The sequence below is a fragment of the Gobio gobio genome (genome assembly GCF_949357685.1).
Source record: "Gobio gobio genome assembly, chromosome: 21".
NCBI classification, from domain to species: domain Eukaryota; kingdom Metazoa; phylum Chordata; class Actinopteri; order Cypriniformes; family Gobionidae; genus Gobio; species Gobio gobio.
Genome location: NC_137117.1, coordinates 27,750,360 through 27,774,918, shown reverse-complemented (window position 1 = coordinate 27,774,918; position 24,559 = coordinate 27,750,360). Strand labels below are relative to the sequence as shown.

At 39.2% G+C, this 24,559-nt stretch overlaps 1 protein-coding gene across 2 annotated transcripts in view; it reads left to right on the top strand.

Annotated features, from left to right (window-relative positions):
* The first annotated feature begins 1,057 nt into the window (after positions 1–1,057).
* The window catches only part of flna (filamin A, alpha (actin binding protein 280)), a 43,822-nt gene continuing 20,320 nt past the window's right edge, over positions 1,058–24,559 (top strand). For both annotated transcript variants that reach the window (XM_079803151.1, XM_079803150.1), the window contains exons 1-11: positions 1,058–1,328; positions 4,921–5,406; positions 20,030–20,281; positions 20,530–20,627; positions 21,230–21,377; positions 21,509–21,705; positions 21,865–22,027; positions 22,275–22,475; positions 23,776–23,913; positions 24,032–24,158; positions 24,327–24,463. In XM_079803151.1, the coding sequence (XP_079659277.1) occupies positions 5,025–5,406; positions 20,030–20,281; positions 20,530–20,627; positions 21,230–21,377; positions 21,509–21,705; positions 21,865–22,027; positions 22,275–22,475; positions 23,776–23,913; positions 24,032–24,158; positions 24,327–24,463 (1,843 nt within the window). In that variant the 5' untranslated portion in view covers positions 1,058–1,328; positions 4,921–5,024. The remainder of the gene's footprint in view (positions 1,329–4,920; positions 5,407–20,029; positions 20,282–20,529; positions 20,628–21,229; positions 21,378–21,508; positions 21,706–21,864; positions 22,028–22,274; positions 22,476–23,775; positions 23,914–24,031; positions 24,159–24,326; positions 24,464–24,559) is intronic.

The window sequence follows — 24,559 nt, the reverse complement described above, 5'->3', positions numbered from 1 at the left end:
TACATGATCACACTTAAGGGAATGTGGGCAAAAAACAAACAAACAGACAAATGAGATTTGACCCAGCACCAAGTAATGCAGTGTCAAACCCCATATGGCGCAAATGATACCTGGTTTCAGACTTCTGGATTCGTTGTATTGGGGTCATCCCGCTCCAATGTTCTCTGATAAATTAGGCAGTTACAGCTGGTCCCCTCTCTTTCCCTCTAAGGAATGAAGCACTGGGAATGTTTGCAGTCAAAAACAGTTACCCATGGGAGACTGGCTGTCTACACCAGGTTTTATTGGTACCAAGAGGGTTGTAGAGTCTCATAGACAGGCCCATACTGGGCCATTATAAGATCCAGCTGAAATAAATGTAATGTATTAAACAGCAAGCCCTGTCTATTTAATTATTACAAAGTGAAATACTGTCTCGACTCATTGTATAAAATGAGCAATTGGTCCCAAAACTATGTGAAATAATATGAATATATTTCGAAATTATTCTTCTTGTCTCACACACATTTGGTTTCACTATATTAGTGAGCACATGGTGATGACCTAAAATGGTTATTTAAAAGAAAACAGGCTGATTAAGTCCCAAATAATGAGGACCACTTCAAATGTCCTCACAAGTTGGGTTTCGACGGTTCATTTGTGAGGGCATTTTTTCAAAGCACACACAAATACAGTAGAGGTTGAATGATCTCACCAGGAAACAGACCCACATGACACATGTATGCTGTGCAGTATAAAGGTTGGATGAAATCCAATGTGACTTGAGAGAAAAAAGTTTTGTCTTTATGTCAGACTGTTAGTCAGTAAGGTCATTTTATTCACTAAGACGATGAAATGAAAACTAATGGATATTATTTCCTTAGGACTTGCAACAACTGTTGGTGTTAAACAGCCAGCTGAAGCCCTTTGTCGAGGAGCAGCAGCAACAGTGTTCAGGCAGATGGAGCAGATACAGGCGCTCTGAACAGGGTGACATCATACCTTCACAATCTGAAGGCGCGGCCGCCGGTATCACGTCAGCTCGAGACGCGCTCGCGCGAACACAAGAGTAACCCCCCTCTTTGATAGGCTACTTTACCAATTAAGGTTCTCGCATTAAGAGCAGAGAGGACAGAAGGAGGCAGAAAAGCCTAAAGAGTGTCACTAGTGTTTTTTTCTCGAGTTCAGCGAACAAGCTTTTCCTCCAGGGACACTCGTCCGGTCCGGGAGGGTCGTACAGTGAGATTTCTGCACTGTGGTACAGTGAAGTTCACCCTCTGCTGCCTGTGCCACACGCAAACTCTGAAGGGATACAGCAACAAGAATTACTTCAAGACAATAAGCAAAATGTAAGTTATAAAACCTCTTTTTAGCGCTGCGAGGCATGTTTTGTCTTGCATTAAGTGCTGTCGAGTCCAACGTTATGGGAAAGTTACTCTTATTTTGCGTCAAAACTAAATTCGCTTAGGGTTAAATTCGTAGAAAAACAACGACGCAGACTTTTTACCACAAAAATGTCTTGTGTTTTGCATAAATGTTTCGTGTAGCGGGATGGGTGCGTGCAGCGTAGTGTCCGTAATGGTACTGAATGACATATCATAGGCTATATTGCGTGCCTATTAGTGCCCTGCATGCATAACGAGATGTGAGATGGCTTATCTATACAATATTGCGAAGAACTAGGAGACAGAATAAAAGGAAAAGCTATAGCCTAACGAATATTAGATAAATCGCCTAACCTACATCAAAGGCTTGTCTCTAAATGCAAATCCAACCATTAATATTTAATTCATATTAATACGCCATATTAAAAGTGTATAAACCCGATGCTCTGCAAAGCTTTTGGCGCATCACTCGTAATCTAATTAAGGCCTCCTCACCAAATAAGGGAAAATATGGAAAAGTCCGCGCGCCCTACATCCTTTGATGTGAGTTGCGCGCGCCCTCCCATGCTCGAGGAGAATCTTGCACGAAACATCCCGACCTCACCTGGATGAAAATCGTACGACAGTAAGATAGGCTATTAGGTTTTTCAGTAAAAACAATTTTTTCTTGCTATATAGAGACGGGGCTAGTTGTCACACAACTGTATCAGTCCGCTAGTCAAAAAGTCAAGTTACAAATGTGTGTTTTCTCTAGCAGTCGTTTTGTTAGTTGGTTTCATGGTTTAAGAGTCAGAATTTAGTAAAATTACAGTATCATTATATATTTTTCCTAATATAGCTGTTGGTTCAACAAGTGACCACACAGACGAGTCAAATAAATAATGAAAGTAGATTTTAACTGAAACGTTTAACTGTTTGTCATGACAGGGGAGGTTTTTTTTCATATATGCAGAGTTTTTAAATTGATCAGGCTCCATTGTGACAGCTCACCTCATATAGTCCTCACTTTGGTCAAAAAGTTGTGACATTCTTTCTTCCCTATTAAGCCTATCCAAGTGAAACCTCTTATCGGTTAACAATGGTGAAAATGTTCACTAGATGTTTTTGTAGCCAAGACTGTATGGTATGTACCTCAATTCAGTGTCAAATGTAAACCTTCTCTGAGAAATCTTCACTGGAGTACAAAGTGTGACAACTAGCCCCAAGCAGTGTTATAATTATTTGCATTTAAGAATGATATAAAACACAGCTTTCTATTTGGTTTCTTTGTGCACAACAGGAATGCCACATCCTGTTGACACAAGAATTACACCTTTACAAAAAAAATACCCATAATGCCATCCTTCCCCTCTATGTGCAATCTGTGTTTTTCACAGATGCAGATGAGATGCACATCAGCCTTTGCGGTTGACAGCCAGCATGTGGGTTAACCACTTTTCAGCATGGCTGAATCATGGCATCACGTGCCATCTTCACTTCACTATTCTGTATCTGTTCTCAAATGAACCTAACGTTTTGCGATTAGTCAAATGATAACATGGATGTTGGTTTAACTCACTACGTTGAGATCATGTTTTGATGATATGAATGTTGAAATGTATGAACTTACTCAACAATGATTATCAGTAGGTTTTCCTTTAGATAAGTTCACTTTTGTCAACTGTGAGTTGAAAGGGATATAGTTCATCCAAAAAATGTACTCACCCTCAAGATGTTCCAAACATATTGATATTCCATATCATTTTTTTTCCCATACTATGGAAGTCAAAAGTGCCCATCAACTGTTTGGTGACCCATATTCTTCAAAATATATTATTTTGTGTTCAGCAGAAGACAGAACTTAAAACATACATACAGGTTTAGAACAACTTGAACTTGAGGTTGAGTAAATGATGACAGAATTGTAATTTTAATAGCCTTCTGTCATACGGGAGTGTTGCTCAGTGTTCTTTTCAATTGTCTCTCAAACCTGGACAATACTCCAATATTTGTCTGCTACATGTTAGAGTGCCTAAGAACTATACAGTCCCATTTGTGGTCCAGTAAAAGTACATTGGAAACTGTTACAGCCCATTCTGCCTGGTCAGACATGATATATGATACATATTTTAAAAGCTGGAAAGTTTATGTGAATGTTATACATCAAATTGAGAGATAAGAGGACCTGCTGATTTAGATGATTCCAGTTCTTTAATTTAACATCCATTACTTTTTTACCATCAATAAGTGCTGTGTGGAAAATCATAAAATCTGCCTGTCATACTTTATATTTCCTGCAGGTGACGCCAAACTACTGGGCTCAGCAGTACTGGCATGTTCTGAATGCCAGACTTGTTTGTTCTTCTTTTGTTTCTAAGCAACTGGCCTATTTACAGTTAGACTGTATTGTGAACATTATGATATCAAATGGGATTTGAGAACAACAAGACATTGGTGACTTTGTTGACTTACAAAATTAGATGTATGGTTTATACAATGAGTATAAATAAATAGTTATGAATGCAGCTTATGATCTTGAGTCTGACACAATGTAATCTTGTTGATTTTAGGTTATGTTTTGAGACTAATGAAAACCTGAAGGCTAGCCTGAGCCTCCATTCTGCTCATCTTATGTTCTGTTAAAAAATATCAGGCTTTCCCTGAGCAGAACTCTGAATGAGGCAGAGAACAAGATTATAACATATTCTGTGTGGCTATAGATGTTTTTTGAAGGGGGCGGGGAATTGGAGAGGAGGTCAGGGGGGCATCGGTGGCTCATTACATGAAGGGCATTCCACAGATTCTCCTGGAGAGACAAATGCTGAAAAAAGGCTCTAAAGGAAAACATTCTTTTTGGATTGCGTCCTCACACACTGTTTTGGCCCATTTGCCTTATTTAGTAAAATGCTGGATTAATGCAGCTCTAAATTGTTCTATTTTGTGACTTTCTCCAACAAAATGGGTACAAGGAGGTTGGAAATCCTGCCAAGATTTTTATATGCACACCTTTGGTATTCAAGCACCACTTTAGACATATTTTCAACTTTCTTACTCATCTGTTGTGAATTTTCACTTAAGTCATTTGAACACCTTGTCCAACAGCAGTTCATAATTTGATAATAAGTGGTAGCCTATACGTCAACACATGAATATGGCATATAGAAGTTAAACATTTGCCTAGATTAATCTTTAGGCTAGGTGTGTTGATAAATGCATACACCATTTTAGAATTAATGTCCATATAAAGTTTTATATGGACATGCTAAAGATTATCATTGGCTTTTAAATGTTCAGTAAATCAAAAGTTTTTTGTTTTGAAATTTGCTTTCACATGTCTGGAACAAACACATGCTCAACAATATCTTTTCAATATGTTGATGTCTTCTTTACACTTACAGATAGAATACTAAATGAATGACACATTCATTCAGCAACTTCTTAAAAACGGAAGACGTTTTATAGAAAGAATCTAAGTTTGACCAAGTCCACATACTAAAAAGTCATTCAAGTGTAATTAAACGCCCATCCCATGTGTATTTTAGCCTGATTTTATTCAAATCTTTTGTCTTTCTTCTAGCCACATAACTTTGGAAAGAAGAGCACACAAATTGTACAATTCCTCAAGACTCCACCCAAAAAAGCGAGACAGCGAATTAGTGCAGGAGACCCGAGTCGATAAAAATGAGTCAACACACACGCCCCCACCAGTCAAGCGCCGCCGCCGCCGCTCCCCTATCCAACGCTTCTCTCTCCCCGGACAAGGACGCAGACATGCCCGCTACAGAGAAAGATCTCGCCGAGGACGCACCATGGAAGAAGATCCAGCAAAATACATTCACGCGTTGGTGCAACGAGCATCTGAAATGTGTCAATAAACGCATAGCGAACCTGCAGACGGACCTGAGCGATGGGCTCCGGCTGATCGCGCTTCTGGAGGTGCTCAGCCAGAAGAAGATGTTCCGCAAGTACAACCAGCGCCCCACGTTCAGACAGATGCAGCTGGAGAACGTTTCTGTGGCCCTGGAGTTCCTGGACCGGGAAAACATCAAGCTGGTGTCCATAGGTAGGCAATGTGTGCTTTTCATTCTCCGTTTGATCGGGTTGAACATCACACTTTCTTAAATATAGTTACTAAATTATTATACCATGTGCTTTTGGAGTTTATTCCCATGTTTGTTGCATCCACCTATATGATCCGACTTCTGAATGGCCAACAAACAGGGCATGGCATTTTAAGCAGGCCACAAAATAACGGGAAAGAGTGATGGAAATGAAGGCCTGTGGCTACATACTGTTTTGTGCAAAGTTGTATCATTGCTTCACAAGTTGCACGCGTTTTGTAGCATTTTGTAACTTGTTGCTCACGCGGTCGGTGGTGAAAATAAGATATTGCTTTAGTCTCCTTTGCAGTTTAAAATCTGACAAAGAAGTGAGGATTCTGAGGAACCATAGTCGCTCCATTCAACTGTTGCAAGTCCAGCCCAGAATGTCGTAAAGCAGCAGTAGATGGCGGATAGTTTAGGGTAGTTTGACCATATTTGCGTGCTGAATGAGTCAAAGCTCAACTAGTGCACCCAGACTTTTATTTTCTGTTAAATGTTGATGCAGTAGCGCGAGTAGGGTGGAGAATTGAAGCGTTCCTCTCAGAATGTTTACTACCTCGGAGGTTTTTGACATATTTTATTTGTCGGTCTATTGTTATTATAATTCTCACGTGGCTCTCAGTGAACATGGCATTCACCAGGCCAGTCGAACAAAGTAGAAATATCGATCCGCGAGGACACGCCTTCCTCTCATAAGAAGGATATTTGTCTGTCTTCATCAGAGTTTAAGATGGTTCTTTTGGGGTGTAAACGTTTTAACGGAGATATTAGAACATCAAGTTACACAACATTGCCTGTGTTAGAAATGTCCAGACATGGTTCCCTCATTCAACGCCGGTTGTGATTGATGACTAACACAGGGACACGCCCTCCAGTTTATGGCTCATTTTAGACACTAGGGGTGAAGAGTGAATCAGTCCTGAACGTGTGCAGTCTGCAATAGAATTTTAAGTTTTGAGAATTAGATTTATTTACTTTTACGTTTTGGTTTGTCTCTAAGAGCGGACATCTTGGTTTATTCAAGTTATGCAATCCTAATCTACAGTCTGCATCTACTTGATAGTCCTACTGAGATTTATTCAGGAAAATATAGAATAATGAAAATAGTCATCTACAAAACAATCTTCATCTAACTAAGGTTCATGTAGACCTTAAGAAGTGAAAAAAATAAAACATAATAAAACATTTTGTATACATCTTAATGCAACAAGGTAATGGACCATTTCAATTTGTGATTCATTTACATTTACATTTTACATTTATGCATTTGGCAGACGCTTTTATCCAAAGCAACTTACAGAGGCCTTATTACAGGGACAATCCCCCTGGAGCAACATGGAGTAAAGTGCCTTGCTCAAGGACACACTGGTGGTGACCGCTGGGATCGAACCAGCAACCTTCTGCGTATCAGTTCCATGGTTTAACCCACTGGACCACCAACTCCACATTCGTAGCCTATTCGTAAATTTATGAATTCTCACCTTTTTTTTTTAAACAAACAAATCCATATGAATATGCAAGGAATATTCGATTCAACTTTTTTAGATTTTTACTGTACTATTGAAATTTGTAAATCTTAAATACGGGCTTAAATATTTTGAGTGCAGCATGCATTTGTGAATGTCTTGATGTTTAATTGATCCTTTTTGCTTTAATGGCAGCTTTATCAGGGTTTCAGATTTCATTTAGGCTTTTATTCACATTTAAACATTGATCAGCGAACGGAAGCTCAACCGAACCTGCTTGACGCACAAGAATTGGTCACAAATTGGTTCTTGCGGAAGCTCAAACGCGCTGCTCAACATGAGAATGAATCTCATTGGTTCTTGCACATCGAGCGAACATGCTTGGGCTCCTGTTTACCACAACTGAGTTGATGAAAGAATTTATATGTGAATAAAAGCCTAAGGCCAGATAGTTTTGTTCTGTCTGAGTGTTTTAATATAGTTTGTTCTCTTTAGGAAGCTCATGTTTTCATCATCAGAGCAACAGCTCAATGGCTGTAGGCTTTTGCTCAGCAGCCCAGAGGGTATGAATATGGATAAACATCCTTTCAGATGTGTTGCAATCAATGATTATTCAGCAATTGCTCAATATTTGTATTGAGAAACCCCTTCATCCTTTTGTGTTAATATGAGCATACAAAGTTTTGCTGGACTCTGAATTCCTTACACACAGATGATGGTGCGATTGTCTTTATTTTATGATGTCATCTCACCGCCAGTGAATTAAAGGGTTAGTTCACCCAAAAACGAAAATTAGCCCATGATTGACTCGCCCTCAAGTCATCCTAGTTGTATATAACATTCTTCTTTCAGACGAATACAATCTGAGTTCTGGCTCTTCCAAGCTTTATAATGGCAGTGAATTGTCTCATTTTTGAAGTCCATAAAAGTGCATCTATACATCATAACTGCTCCAGGGAGTTAATAATAAAGGGCTTCTGAAGCGAAGCGATGCGTTTGTGTAGGAAAAATATCCATATTTAAAACTTTATAAAGTAAAATATCTAGCTTTCGCAAATTGGAAAAAAGCGTAACTGGTGTGCAATGTCATCAGACGTAACGTGGCGCATTTTGAACTGCGATAGACACTACACTTTTTCCGTAAGTTGTATATGGAAAGCAAAGCGATCTGGTGGAAGCTAGATATTTTAAATATGGATATTTTTCTTACACAAATGCTTCGCTTCAGAAGGCCTTTATTAACCCCGCGGAGCCGTGTGGAGCAGTTATGATGGATAGAAAAAAAGAGACCATTCACAGCCATTATAAAGCTTGGAAGAGCCAGGACTTTTTTAATATAACTCTGATTGTGTTCGTCTGAAAGAAGAATGTCATCTACACCTAGGATGACTTGACTGTGAGTAAATCATGGGCTAATTTTCATTTGAGTGAATAATAATATTAAAACGTGTGTGAACATACAAAAAATTACTAAATATGCACTTGTGTGTGCTTGTAAGTTTATGCAAGCATAAAAGTGGTATGTGTTCCCCTGTCATGACAGGCCCCATATTTTACTTGTCTATACGAATAGTTGCCCTCTAAGGTGGGGAAGAGCATGACAGCCCTGTATCTCTGTCTTCATCTGGGTGGAGCTCATAAAAGAGCCTTCAAGCGTGGTGCCTAGAGATGCTTTAATCGGTTTCTTCATCTGGCGTGTTAGTACTTAAATGTGACACAACGGAGCTTGATCTTGATCAACACAACCTCTTTAACCATTTATGTTACTTAAAGGGATAGTTCACCCAAAAATGAAAATGAGCCCATGATTTACTCACCCTCAAGTCATCCGAGTTGTATATGACATTCTTCTTTCAGACAAATACAATCAGAGTTATATTAAAGTCCTGGCTCTTCCAAGCTTTATAATAGCAGTAATAGTTGCTCTGTTTTTGAAGTCTATTTGGAAGAATATTTGATGCTATTCAGTAAATAAATTGCTCAATTTTACCTTGTACTTTTAAATGCAATAATTCTGCATGGAGTCAGAATAGTGAATTTGGTCAGGATAATTGCCTTTGTTAAGGTTGTCAAAGTGAGTTGCATGTTAAGACTTGATTCTGTTATGTAGGCAGTAAGTGTATATACCTATAGGTGCACTTGTGCTGCAGGACAGAATTTATTAAACTTTTGTGGCCTGTTGTGTAACAATTCAGAGCCTCCAAATGCAGTGAGCTTAAATTCAGATGGAGTGCAATATTCCAGTGTATTGGTTTTGCTATTAACATTTGGACTTATCTTGAGTTTATGCTGTTAGTTTGCTGCCTATGTTTCTGTTCATCACATTTAAATGTTAAAGGTTCTCACTATAAAATGCATGTTGAATGCATTTAGCTTTTTATTGTTTTTATTTATCTTAATGTTTTTCAAAAATTGTAACTTTTCTTAAGATATTTTATTCTTAAAAGAGTCATAGAGTTAAAGCTACACTATGTAACTTTTACGTCCACTAGAGGTCGCCTGTTCAAAACAAAGGCGTAGTTTGATGATGCCACGTTTGAGCGCAGAATCTCGGGACATGTGGTCTTCACCTCACAGCCGGTGGAAAACAGTCAGGATAGGACTTGGGCAGAAATCATGTTCATGGATGCGATTATTAACATTACTGTAGTATGAAGCAGAGCAGGACCGAGTGTTGTGGAGCTGAGCAAGGCCGCAGGAGCGATTGAAGAGCGGGACTGTTATTATGGCATAGTCACTGGCGGGACTTTTATTATGACACGGTTGCCGGCGCCACTTCCTCTTTTCCAGTCATGAGTATGATGTAACGCAACTCTGTTTATCGTATTAGATATATCTGAGTGTGTTGAAAAGGAAGTTATGACGTTCGCTCGGCGGCTGCTATGACACTTGTTCACACTGCAGTGAGTAAAGTGTTTCACTGAATAAAACCGGAAACCGAGGGTGACGCAGATATGACGCAATCGACAGGCGCCTCCCTCACACGCATAGCTCACACTTCCCGGTTCCTTGGTTAAAATGGCAATTTCTCACGATTTACAAATAGTTGGAAACATTTGGGATATTCTAAGTACTCAACTGAACAAAATATATAACACTGGCCTGGTGGTTTCTGGATATTTTACTGCAAAAATCCTACATAGTTCACCTTTAAATGGAGAGGTATGTAATTATTTAACAGGTCCATGGCTAGTGAGGCCTCCTGATGTTCCTGTGCTTTATTGGCAATGCCAGGATTTCCTGTTCATTTGGGAGACAGACAATACTGCGGCATGGAGCGCAGCAGCAGGGCTCTTTTTCAATTGCCTTGGTTGCAGAAGTATTTTTCCCATTTATTTTCTTTATGGGGATTAAAAAAGAAAAAGTTCCAAGACTTTTTTTTAGCTAAATCTCAGCATTGATTTGAAGTACAAAACGTTTCTGAATATTGTCTTTTATACTTAATTATTTTTATTTGCAACTACAATCCCATGAAGCATTGTATATTATGTAATGGAACACTGTAAAACAAATTACGGTTTAAAAAAAAGTACCGCTGTGGTTGCCAGAACTTTACCGTAAAATATATGGTAGCAACGTTTTAGGTTTTACAGATTTAAGTAAAATTTACAGTAAATAACCGTATGTCATTAACTGAGATAATGTTACATTACCAACCTATTGAAATGCTAATCTGTTATGTAGCTTTGATACTGACAAATACCAATCACAGTGTTGATTAGTCACATGATGAATCATAGCTCACAAGCAGTTTTTAGGAGGACAATACTAATATATAGAAGGTGCACAGTGTCATTCCCACAAACACTAAACACCATCATGGTAACAGGCATGACATTTAAAAAATGCAATAAACATTCATTCAACAACATTAAATGTAGCATAAAACCCTAAAGTACATAACTGATTAGAAAAGACTAAGAATAAACAGTTATTTCAACGAAAATGCATCAAATGTTAAGTGTCACGCAGGGAATTATGGGAATGTCAATTTAGTTTTTTTCACTGTAAATTACACAATGACTTGTTCTTTTTCACTTCTAAAAACTTCAACAAAAAAAAATTAACCGTATTTTACTGTAAAATTACATTAAATGTAAGGTTAGATCTAGAGTTGTTCTGATTCCGATACTAGTATCGGAAATATCACCGATACCACAACAAATGCTGTCATCGGTATCGGCGAGTACTTGAACCCATGTACCGATCCAATACCATTTTCTTAAACAAGATATGACCGCGAGCTTTGCCTAACCATTGCGCGGTTCTTCTTCGCTGCTCAGAATGCATTACAAACAGTTGCAGAAGTTGTGCTGTGTAACCACTGTTAAGAGCAGTTAATATATGTTAATATACATTAAATAATTATGTATATCTATGATGTCCGCTGTTTAGCAGTATTTCGTCTCTGTGTGGATGGCAGGAGCCCGCGCGCGCACACGTGCGTGACACTCGCTTGGTGTCTTCCGAATCTCTGCCGCGTGTCACTATCCAGCGGCAACCTCCCCCAGTTACTCTACGTCCATTTAAAAAAAAAAAAGTCTATGGTCACTTTATGAGGACACGAACGCATAAACTGTCACTTCATGAGAATTTACCGTTTCATTTGTGAAAACTGTCATATAATGAACACCGAGACTCAAAGATCTTCACGGCTACCCGTCAAAATAAAAGTTCGGTTTGAAATTTTTTTAATTGACAGAATATATTAGGCTACTTTTGTACAGTAGATTTAGCTACGTCTCTATGTAATAATAATAATACGTCTCTAATAATAATAATACCTAGATGTTGCTAATTTTCACTTGTTTTTTTGTAAAGAGATTATTTTCTGATTATGTAATTTTTTTTATATTCCTACATTTATTTGTTGCACTGTTTTTTATAAAGTTATATTGTAAATCTAAAATACCTTTTTTCAGTTTGCAGTGTTAGATTTGTGGCTGCATTTAAGTTCTTTTTTGCTTAAGGAAAATAAATATTACTGTCAAATGTACGTCAGATAATAAAAATACTGTAATAAATACAGTAGTTCACCATGTATTTGTTCATGTTTTATTAAGGGATAAGTCTGAAGCACACCATAAAATAATTCTAGCAATTCATACAGGGCTAGTAGTATATACAGATACACACCCAGGTATCGGATCAGTACTCTGTATCGGCCGATACCCTGAACCCAGGTATCGGTATCGGGAAGGGAAAATGGGTATCGGAACATCGCTAGTTAGATCTATTACAGTTATTCACCGTATATAGTATGGAATTTTTCTGTTAACTTGCTTTAAATATCTGTAAAGTTGGCGTAAACTAAAATTGTGTTCATGCATGCTTGCACCAATGAATAAGTGGCATGTGTATAAGTGTGCGTGATTGTGTACCCTCACACCCTTCACCACACTGGAAAGCACCCTATGGCAAGTATCGCAACCCGACCTCAGTGTGGTTTTACCGTTTAGTTTGTCTTCTGTGCTCTTTTAATTGGTCATACTTGAATCTCCAAATTTCTGCATAAACCAAGAATAAGGTGATATTGCACTTGAATGACTCCGATGTTGAAGTTCCACTTTACTGTAAAACCCTTGAAAGGTTTTTTTAGGGACATTGCCACCCTGCTAGACAAAACAGCTGCATGGAAACCACATGAAGACATCTGCCACGCGCATACTCCGAAAAGCCTTGTGACAACAAACCGAAACAGACAAATAGGTAGGTAGACCAGATAAACGAGGACGCAACCAGGAGAGGAGGTGGTGAATCGAGATGAGTAGAATAGACTGTGGCTAGGAAACTGATGAAAGGGGGGTTACCTCTTTCTCTGTTGAGCTGAGATTGCTGCAATTAAGCCCCCCCCTCCTTTTGGAGATGACATCAATTGAATTTAGTTGGAGTTTATAAGCTAATGCAGAAAAAAAACTTTTTTTTTTGCAATATTTTTGGACGGTGGTTATGTTTTCAGTTTGGGAGAAGGGAGGTGGATCAAAAGGGGATGGATGGCAAATAAAATAATTGCAAGTGGGATCAAGGAAGGGTGGAGTGGTGGTGGGGGTTTCCTAATGGGTATAATTGCATGGCACTTCCTTGATCCGGCAACCCATAGAAGAATTTATTAAGCATTCATTTTATGCGTGCTGATGTAAAACTCCTTGTAAGGATTGTCTAATGGAGATGGCAGGGGTGATTCACCCATGATGGCTTTAGGAAAAGAATCCAGCACAAGTGGCACTTATCAGATTATCCCAAGGCATTTATCTCCACCCTTATTTAAAGGCAGACATTTATGTGCACAGTCACACTGGCAGGCAGAACTACTGATGAACGGAAATATAACTGAACGTGGCTAGATCTTTTGCAATCTTGTTAAAACGTTAACTGGCCTTGTATGCCTGCGTGATATATGGATTGTGGCACTAAACACACTCTATGGGCTTTGATGTAATGAAAAGAGTATGTTTAAGATGGACACATACTCTCCTGGCCTCTTGTTTGGGGTGAAGTTGATGGAACTGGGTTCCTTCCAGACACTAAACATCCAAGCCAAATGACAATCCAGCTCTGTCAAAATGGGGTTTTACAAAAGCACTACTGCAGCAATTTTCTGTTCTAGTCAGTTTTCCCTCCCTCACTTTTCTTTCTTTCCCTGCCTCCTCCTACTCCCTCCCTTTCCCCGCTGTAATCAGAAACCCCTGTGCAAGAGAATGGGTGGCCTGCCAGGATCAAGTTTGCTTCTGCCCTTTTAAGGCTAAAAAACCAAGGGGAACATTTCCAGAGAGAGAGTGAGAAGGAGGGAGGGAGGAAAGGAAGGAGGGACATTTGGAAGTCATTGTAAGAAAAACTTCCTTTTCTTTTACTTTCTGAGTTCATGCTACTAAAATCATGCAATGGATGTGCTCTATTTTGAAAAGTCGGAACGATCAGAATTCGCCATTTCTGTGCCACATGGTTCTCATTAAAGGAACATGCCACTATTTTTGAAAATAGGCTCATTTTCCAACTCCCCTAGAGTTAAACAGTTGAGTTTTACTGTTTTTGAAACCATTCAGCCGCTCTCCGGGTGTGGCGGTAGCACTTTTAGCATAGCTTAGCATAGATCATTGAATCTGATTAGACGTTAGAAACTTGCTCAAAAATTACCTGAGTTTCAATATTTTTCATATTTAAAACTTGACTCTTCTGTAGTTACATCGTGTACTAAGACCAACGGAAAATGAAAAGTTGTGATTTTTCCAGGCTGATTTGGCTAGGAACTATACTCATTCCTGCGTAAATAATCAAGGAACTTTGCTGCTGTACTATGGGTGCAGCAGGCGCAATGATATTACGCATCGCCTGAAAATAGTCCCTAGCTAGGAAACTTACAACGTGACCGGCACTAAGTTTGTGTAGTTGCAGAGTTACAGCTGGCAAATTAGGTTGTCACGTTGGGTATGTTAACGGATGCTAGCCTATTTTCAAGCGCTGCGTAATATAATTGCGCCTGCTGCACCCATTGGACGGCACAAAGTTCCTTGATTATTTACGCAGGAATGAGTTATGAAAATCGAAACCCTTTGGTCTTTTTTTTGAGCAAGATGCTAACGGTCTAATCAGATTCAATGATCTATCCTAACCGTTGATTTCATGTTTTTTTAGGTTCTTCAAACTGCAGCTATTAGATAAAGAAACATGCTAACTATTGCTAGTGTCATTGTGGGCATCCCATGTGGCAATTTTGTCCTGGCGTTAAACTGAAAAACATTGAATCGGATCGAATGTTATATATGAGGGCCCAAAGTTTGCAAAAAGCTAGATTAACCCTTTGTCCTGAAGTGGAAATTCACCCAATCTATGTTCTAAATGTATCATATTAATCTTATTGCGGACAATCCATTTGCAATCATAGCCTCCTAATAATCCCCATCAACTGAATTGGCTCAAATGCTCGCTCTCCTCTCCACCAAATACCTATAGCTGGTGTGTGGTGAACGCACTGGCGCCGTTGTACTGTGGTTGAGGAGAGACCCCCTGAAATTATTGCAAAGTGCTTTGGGTGTACAGTAGTACATAGTAAAGCGCTATATAAATGCCCCATTCATGTTTTTTTTGTTGTTGTTTTTTTTTGCCTCCAATATTGTCAAACTATGTTGTAACTTGATCTTCTGGTGAAGCATCAGACTTCTCTTTGCTGACGTATACTGGTCTTCTCCAATCATTTATTACATTTAAACCCTGTACCTTCCTTACAATCAACTGCAAGCTCTCATTCAGTTCTGCCTCCATCCAATTAACCAATTCACCCTTCACCGAGAGTTTGATTGACAGGCCATTTGGCCAATCATAATCCGCCGAATCTGCCAATTTGCTTGACAAAACAGTCAGAAGAGTTGCATATTAAAGAGCCACAAAACGGTATTTGTTTAAATTACTTTAATAAATGACAATTTGAGAGTTGAGACGGTTTCATATTAAAAGTAACCTGCTCTGTCCTGTCTGTTCAGTGTCCTCTGTGCTCTACGACATTTCCACTGCGTGAGAACGTGTGGCGTGAGAGCGCCATGGCTTGTCGGACATGGCAACAGTAACTATCCGTTGTTACTTCCATTTATTGTGACATTAACTTCCATTAAAGTTAAAAATCAATTCAATCCTGTAGTCCCAAACTTATTTGACTTTATTTCTTCTGCAAAACGTTGGATTCCAAACAACACAGTCCATTTGATGAATGTTATTGGGGTCCAATGAAAACATGAGACATTTTTGAAAATATCATCTTGTGCTCCACAGAGGAATGAAATGCCTTATTAGACTAAGAGGAAAGAAAAGGGGGTCATTTGTGTTGAATTTTCCGTGTCTCTGATTGCGTTTGTGTATAAGACGTCCTGACCACGATGATAAGACCTTTTTGGAATGTGTGCCATTTCCTCAATCCTCCTCTACAGCTGTGTGCAAACATGAAACCCCCACTGCTGGAAAATGACCTCAACTTTGTGAATGAACAGCTAATTATCGAACTGAAATATGTGACACTTCCTATGAAATGTATCTCGGTACAAACACTCCTCCCTTCTTCAGACATCTGCTGCAGTGTTTTATGTTGTCCGGTGATGTTGGGTCAGGTCAAGGATTAGGGCTGATGTCAGAGCAGCTGAGGTTATTTGGCAGGTCCAGACAGAGGGTGAGTCATGGGAATGAATTTCTGCTCTGATCCACTACTGATGATTCAGCACTCCCAAAATGGATCCAACAGGAAGGCCACAACTCACCAGCCCAGTCTCAGGCCCTCCTCGTCTAAGTCTGTGGTTGTGTCCGAAGGCTTGGCAGGCAGTGTATAGGAGGTAGGAAGGTAACCAAGCACATCTGACTCCATCTGATCGGCAGCATATCATTGCCTTTATCCCACAATCCTTTGACGCTTGGTGGAAAAAATGGTATTCGATATAGCCATTTAAATAAATTTGGTAACAATATTTTTTTTTTATAAGGTTCCATTCGTTAACATAAACTAAGAATGATTAGTTGTAATTTAACCATTTTTAAAAAAGATAAATACTATTACTAACAATAAGCAGTATTTTTGTTAATGCATTACTAAAGGGACCCTGTTGAAAAATCTTACCTTGAGAAATATGCATTATTGACACTTTGCCAATATGCTTTGTCCAAATCTCACTTAGATTTGTTTTAAATCATCAGACATGACGTCATTATGCCTTCATGCAGAAAACCTTTTGTTTAGTCATCAAGTGACTAGACAGGAATGCAGCTTCCTTGCGTTTTGGACACAGGCTATCTGTCCTTTTATATATATGTGTATATATATATCTCTATCTCTGACTGTCCCTCTCTTATTCCGTCATCCATCTCTGTCTCCTTTGATTCATCTTCTCTTACTCACTGCCAGCATTCTTTCTCGGACATGAAATTCATGTTTTGGGAATTTGATGGAGAGCTGTGAACACAAATGTCCTTAAAAGGAATGAGTGTGCTGTGTGTATGTTTTCTGCAGTGTGTGGTGGGAAGGCTGCAGTAACACAGATTCCTGTCATGTTTCATATGTTTGCCATTGTGTTCAGTGCGTCACCAGGCACTGCCCCCCCCCCCTTCCAACCCCCTCCCACGTCTAGTTCAGGATGGTCAAGTGGTCATGCACGAATCAACTAGTCGATTACTGTGGTCAACTAGTTTACAGAAAAATAAAGAAAACAAAATCTAGATAGTGATACTCTGAAAAGAGACTGAATTTCGAATCACCACTACAGCCCACAAGCATTGTCTAATGCGTTAAACACCTTTTGACAATAAGTTTCAGGTAAATTCAAGTCTGACTGTTATTTTGTTATCTATAACCCATAGTTATTTCATTTATTTTCTTCTAATGTGTATGTAGAGTAGACCTAATAGTTTTGTGCAATTACATTGGTTTATGCCATTGGTTTAGTCTGAGTATTATTATATAATCCAGTCTATTTACACATGCAGGTTGACATTTTCATAATTTTTTTTATTTAAACATCATACCCCATGAGCGTTAGCATTTTTTTTTTAAGTGTAGAAATGTCTAAAATTTTGCTTTCATTTCCTTTATGCACTTCATTCAGCTTTTATAAATGCAAGAACGCATTCCAATGTGACCAACCCTTTGAAATGCTTCTGATCAGCTTTTGCCGCCATGACTCTAAATCAGCCTAATTATACAGGACTAAGACAGACTAGTAGACCCTTCATTCAAACATCCCCCCATTCCAAATGCACCCCTAAAAAGATCTCCTGAAACATTTAAGGTTTATATATTTTTGTGGGAACCACAAATGCCTGCATGCTGTTCTGTCAGTGAGGGAGGGCCCCTGGGAGGTGATAAGATGGCATGAATTTTGGGAACCCCCACTTAAGCCCAATTATAGTGAGTCTCAAGGTCTTTACTCTGACTTTGACCAGATAAAACGAACCACCAGGTTTTTGAAATGTCAGAAACCAATCATCCCACAAGGCCCTCAAGGCCAAAAAAAAATATGCTGCATGTAAAAAAATAACAACTGTGGATAATTTTAATTGTCTGTGATTGTTGGCCTTCAGGATGTCTTAAGCCCTGCCCTGGCTTGCGTTGATTAAGTCCGCCTCTAATACCTTAAACAAGCACCAACAAGTTCCCATGTAATAAGACTTGCATTCTGTCTTTGTTATGCCAGTGAAATGAAGACCGAGAAATAACAGTGAATCTGATTGCTATAGTCACTCATCATAGTCTGCACTATTGTATTATGCTGACTGAGTTGGCTTCTAATATATTTTTTTTAGTTCATTCACATTCAGTGCTCTTATAGGAATAAAAGTCACAAAGTTAGCATGATCTACAGGATGTTCCATTTGAGCTGACTCTAGAAGAATTTGGTGATGTTTAAACTTCCCTTTCCAGCATTAACCATAATGGCACTTTTTTATGGGTTTATAAATTTCCATATTATTGCCCTGTTGCCGAATTGCATGCCCAGTGTGTTTGGTCTGAGAATAAAGGGATCAGCGACGGTTCAATAGCACCTTCACCAGAAGCCAAGATGAATTCCTGCAGACTCTGGGGTCTCATAGTTTGTAAACCGCACCGGGAGACCAGAACTAGAGAAAAATGTAACCATTTTACATGGCCAAACAAGCACTGTTGAATAACTGGAATGGGTCAGGAGGGGGATAAAATGTTATGTGAGCTCTCACAATATACAATGCATTCATTTTGAGTCCATTTCTGAACAAATCAAGTGCTTTCTTCCCTCTTTGTGACAATGTTTTGCTCCGCTAGCTTTGTTAGGTTTTAAAATGAAAGTTCAAAAGTTTCACTCCAAAATTAAAATAGTCTCTTACTCTCCCCCATGTTGTGCCTCCAGTGAAAGTCCATTCCCTTAACTTTGACATTTCAAAAAGTTAAATGCAAAATGTATCCTTCTGAATTGTAATCCAAGCAGTGTAATCCAAGTGTTTGCCATATTTGAAGAGCTCGGTGCGATGATAAAGATTGCATTTTATTTAAGCTTCAAGGTTTTGGTTTAATTAAATTTCAATGAAGGGATGGATCTCAAGTTTCATTGTAAAAATATCAGTAACAATTTAAAACAAAAGCCCATTAATTAATTAACAATAACATTGACCAATACATTTGTTGCAGTATTTATGAATCTTTTGTTTTTATTTTCTGTAAGTTTTGTGTTGTGCATTTTAATGTGTTGAAATTGACTTGTGTTAATAACTAGCACGCTGATTTTTGGGTTATATTGAAATGGTCTCCCCTCCCCTTTTGTCCCCTGCAAGGTTAACTGCATCCTCAGTGGAGCATGATTCAGTTAAAACAGGAAGTTGCACTGCCCTGCCCTGCCCTGCCCTAGTCCACCCTAATGGCATGAGAGCACTGTCAGTGAACAATTATCCACATTATCTTTAAGCATCTCTGGATTCTCTCAATGTCCCAGCTTGGATTAGACTTCACTTAAATGCTAAATGCAGTGTAGGAGACAGTGAGACTGTTCTGTCTGTGCTTTGAATTGTTTCAATTGTCTTTTGTGACTCTGGACACACGTGCAAGCCTATAACCACATTCTGGATGGGCGTATGCTCTTGTTAAAGAGAAATGGCAAGTGAGAGGGAAGTGTGAAAGTGTTGTATGAGGGTGTAGATCAGTGTGTTCAGATCTTGATGTTGACACAGGGTGGAGTGACTAGAGGTGGAGATGGCTTTTACATTTATTTCTCTCTTTTTATAGCAGAACTTTATAATAAAAGGCTATCAGGCTTCCTCTGGCTCTTTCAGATTTCAAATTGAAATTGTCCTGAAAAGACCCTCAGATTGGTCCGTGCCAACCATCTAGACGGTTTAATCCACACGTCTCTTCTGATTATTATCTACACTCTTGAATGTGAAGTCGTGCCAGCTTTAAGTCTGAATGTTTCAAATATGCAGTGCAGATACAACGCTTCATTGTTTGGTGCCAATTTCTAGGATGGTCAGTAACATATTGCACCATCTTCTGCTGAATGGTAAAAAGATTTGTTCCAGCTTTATGGGTTACAGATGCTCTCAGATGATTAAAAATCAATTTACCCCAATGTGTTTTGGCAGTCTTTGTGTAACTTGTCTCTCCGTCTCTGTGTTACAGACAGTAAGGCTATAGTGGATGGGAACCTGAAGCTGATCCTGGGTCTGATATGGACTCTTATCCTGCATTATTCCATCTCTATGCCCATGTGGGACGAGGAGGAGGAGACCGAAGAAAGCAAGCAGAAGACGCCCAAGCAGAGGCTGCTCGGATGGATCCAGAACAAGCTGCCAGAGCTGCCCATCACCAACTTCAGCCGCGACTGGCAGTCAGGGAAAGCCCTTGGCGCGCTGGTGGACAGTTGTGCTCCAGGTGAATGAGGGATCTGAGAATTGAGCGATCTCAAGATTTTGTGAATGTTTTGAGTAATAAACATATCGGTTTTCAACTGTTACATGGAAATGACTCAAACTTAAATAGTTAATAAAACTCAAACACCTTTTAATGAGAATCTATTTTATGCTCTCAAGCAAGACAATGATGTTTTTATAATGACGAGTCCTTGTAAAACGTTGATGGCCGAATACAGTTTATTTATTATTTTTCTTTTTGGATTGTAGGTCTTTGTCCAGACTGGGATTCCTGGGATCAGACCAAGCCTGTGGACAATGCCAGGGAGGCCATGCAGCAGGCTGATGACTGGCTTGGTGTTCCTCAGGTACTTAATTTTAGTTCAGTTATCTCTTGCCTTTTCACTAACTATTGAATAATCAGAGAACAGCGTTCTAGAGCCCCTACCTTGTGTGTTTCTAATTCAATGCAACAACCACAGCTTTTGTAGTTTCATCATGACCTGAATTGCAAGGAAGCAAATAATTTGGCTCTGTCACACCACGTGCCGTTTTCACCTTGGTCATAATGGTACAGTTGCAGTATGTAATCTCCCCTAGTATTACAGAAGTGCTTATGATTTTATAAATCTTTTACTGATATTATTTTTTTGAAAGATTAAACACACAAGGAACTGAGTCAAATCACTTTCTCTACTGATGTCCTGAAATGACCCAGTGAGGTTTTTTTTGCTTCGGTGCGTGCCAAGCCTGACATATTGCGTGCCGTCGGTTATGCATGTGGTTAGATATGTTTCCGTCCTCAGGGTAGAAGTTACTATGATACAGACTTTTCTTCTTGTGTGTCTTTTGCCACTCAACATACATTTCCTGCTGCCATGTGGGCTTGCACAATTAACCATATTGCACAATGAACACTTTTACGAAAAATTACCTTTTTTACAATGAACATGCCTTGTTTCTTCACCAGGTGATCACTCCAGAAGAAATTGTTGATCCCAATGTGGACGAGCACTCTGTTATGACTTATCTGTCCCAGTTCCCCAAAGCGAAACTCAAGCCTGGTGCTCCCCTGCGGCCCAAACTCAACCCTAAAAAGGCCCGTGCATATGGACCAGGTAATTACTTATCGCAGTTTTGTTTGCTTTGGTTTTTAGTTTAGTGATGTTTGCTATAAATCGTTTTAATATGTTTGAGAGTCAGTTCTTGGTTAAGATAAGAATCATGGGTATTGTTTTCTGCCATGCAGGTATCGAGCCCACAGGTAATGTTGTGATGAAGAAGGCTGTGTTCACTGTTGAGACCATCAGCGCTGGTCAAGGCGAGGTACTGGTTTACGTGGAAGACCCAGCCGGCCACCGCGAGGAGGCTAAAGTCACAGCCAACAATGACAAGAACCGCACTTACTCCGTATTCTATGTACCAAAAGTCACTGGACAACACAAGGTACCCAAAAGTTTACAGACACCTAAAAAAGATCAAATAGAAAACATAGAATGGGACAAAGCACAATATATGATATTCAAATTAAGGTCAGTGCCTCAAAGTGTGGAAGAAACAGTCTTGCCTGGCTATTAATGGACTGACCTGTGTCTGTTCTCCTAGGTGACAGTGCTGTTTGCAGGGCAACACATTTCCAAGAGTCCATTTGAGGTGGATGTGGGAATGGCCCAGGGAGACTCCAGCAAGGTCACTGCCCAGGGCCCAGGACTTGAGCCTGCAGGCAACATTGCCAACAAGACCACATATTTTGATGTCTACACGGCTGGTACTTGCCCACAGTATATCATTCATAGTGTGACATACATTTTTTAATTTATTTTTTATTTATTTAATCTAAACAAAAGTAGTCCAAACTAAAGTTTTCATTTTATGTTTAAGTCCTATTTATGAAACTCAATAAATACTGAATAAACAACACATGCAAATAAAAAATGAATATGCAAAATAAGCATTTTCCTTTTTTAATCCAAGTAAATGATGTAAGCTAAATAGGCTTATAACTTCTCTCTTAGGTGCTGGAATAGGAGAGGTCGAGGTGGTCATTATGGACCCCAGTGGAAAAAAGGACACTGTTGAGTGCAGTATTGAGGATAAGGGCAATAGCAGCTACCGATGCACATACAAGCCAACTCTAGAGGGCCAGCACATCATCTATATCACCTTTGCTGGGGGCCAGATCTCCAAGAGCCCTTACACAGTCCATGTGGGAGAGGGTAAGTTCCGGGGAAGAGCGAAGCATGAATATATTCCGTTTGAAAGACAGGAAAGGGAAGTAGGTCAAGAGGATATACACACAGAATTCAGTTAAATGAGGCATGGAAAGGCCATTACCACTAACTATTGTTTATATAACAATGAGAGTTTAGGTTTGTTATCTGTCCTTGCTGCATGTTCTTTTGTCTGCATTGCTTTTCTTGCTGTCTTTTTCCCTCTGTTTTTCTTCACTGGAAATTGTGTCTCTCCTTTTGAAGGACGGGTGCTGTCTACATCCACTGGTATCTTTCCTTCTCTGTTTGGATCGGCCTCCTTTTGGCTTTTGATGTCATTTCCTGTTTCCTTGGATATGTCTTGGGTACTTGACCTGCTGCTTTTGTCAATGTCCTTTTGTTTTCTTGTTCAGTTGCCCCTCACTTTAGGCAACAAACCCTTTACATTATAGTGCCAGTGATATTACGTGACATAATTTTGGACCACTTATTATACTGACCTGAAAATGTTTAACAGTCCATCTAAGTGCTAATAGATGTTCGTTTCTCAGGAGACGCATAGACCATGTTATCCGTGTCGTTGGATGCAAAGCAAAATTCCTGTGACTCAGTATTGTGTGGTACAGTAGTCAAATGGAACATTTAAAATGGCATTTTATTATCAGACAGTTTTTCTACCAGTATTATTCAGCACTTAGTCATTCATTCCACAGACACTTCCTTTGGATCAAGACAGAAAAAGATAAGAATTTACTCCATGAGCAGAGCCTAATATCTCTCCTCTAACACGCTCAGTTTTTTCCTTCCTTTTTAAAGAATAGTTTCAATAGAAGTTTTGCTCTATCAACAGCTTTTGATATCATAGAAGAAAATAATTGAATTAGTCAGTTTAAAAAAAAAAAGCTTGATAACTGTAATGCAGTGTACAAAGGAAGTCGTGTGGGTGTGGATCTCGATATAGATGTATTTAAATATAAAAAACATTTCTTAAATGTATACATGCATGTGTGCATATTTTTACACACATAATTATACATGCATATGTAAACACATTTTTATTTTGGATGTGATTAATCAATTTGACAGCACTAAAAAATTACAAATCAGAAATGAACTATTTCTCATAATTGTGACATTTAACAGTTACAACTTTATATCAGACAGTGTGACTTTTTATTTTAAACTCTCATAATTACTGGTTTTATTTTTCTACCTTTAACAACCTATAAGAATAAATTACTTTCCTTTTTGTAAATAGAAACCATTAACTACAATTTATACTAACTTGATTGTCTTTTCTAACCAGCCTGTAATCCAAGCCTGTGTAAAGCCAAGGGCCGTGGTCTGCAGCCTAAAGGCTTGAGAATCAAGGAAACCGCTGAGTTTAAGGTTTACACCAAAGGAGCTGGTACTGGAGAACTGAAAGTCACCATCAAAGGGCCCAGTGAGTGAACGTCACACTCCTATTCACATTCACACTGCCAGAGCCCTCTGTATTAACTTGTGCTACAGTACTAGATGTTTTATGATCTAGTTACTCAACTATAGTATTTATTACACAGAGGGTCTTGAGGAGCCCTGTAAGAAGAAGGATCTGGGAGATGGTGTTTACAGCTTTGAGTATTACCCCAGCACACCTGGGAATTACATCATCACAATCACATGGGGCGGACAACACATCCCACGCAGGTTAGAACACATTTATATTTCTACATTGGTCAAGCACTTTTATCCCATGTGACATATGTCACATATCAGTCCATGTTCTTTAACCCATAATTTTGGTGTTGCTAGTGCCATGATCTACTGTTTAAACTAGAGGTGATTTAGACTAAATGTCTCCCATCTCTCATCCAGCCCATTTGAGGTGAAGATCGGATCTGAAGCAGGACCGCAGCCAGTGAGGGCATGGGGTCCAGGTCTAGAGAGTGGTGTTGTAGGCAAATCTGCTGACTTTGTGGTGGAAGCTGTCGGGGATGATGTGGGAACTCTGGGTATATTTCACTAGCTTGGTCTACTTTTATCTGCCTGTTTGACCAGAAATAGAATTTTTGAATTGAATTGCAAATCCAGAACAACAATTTCAATTT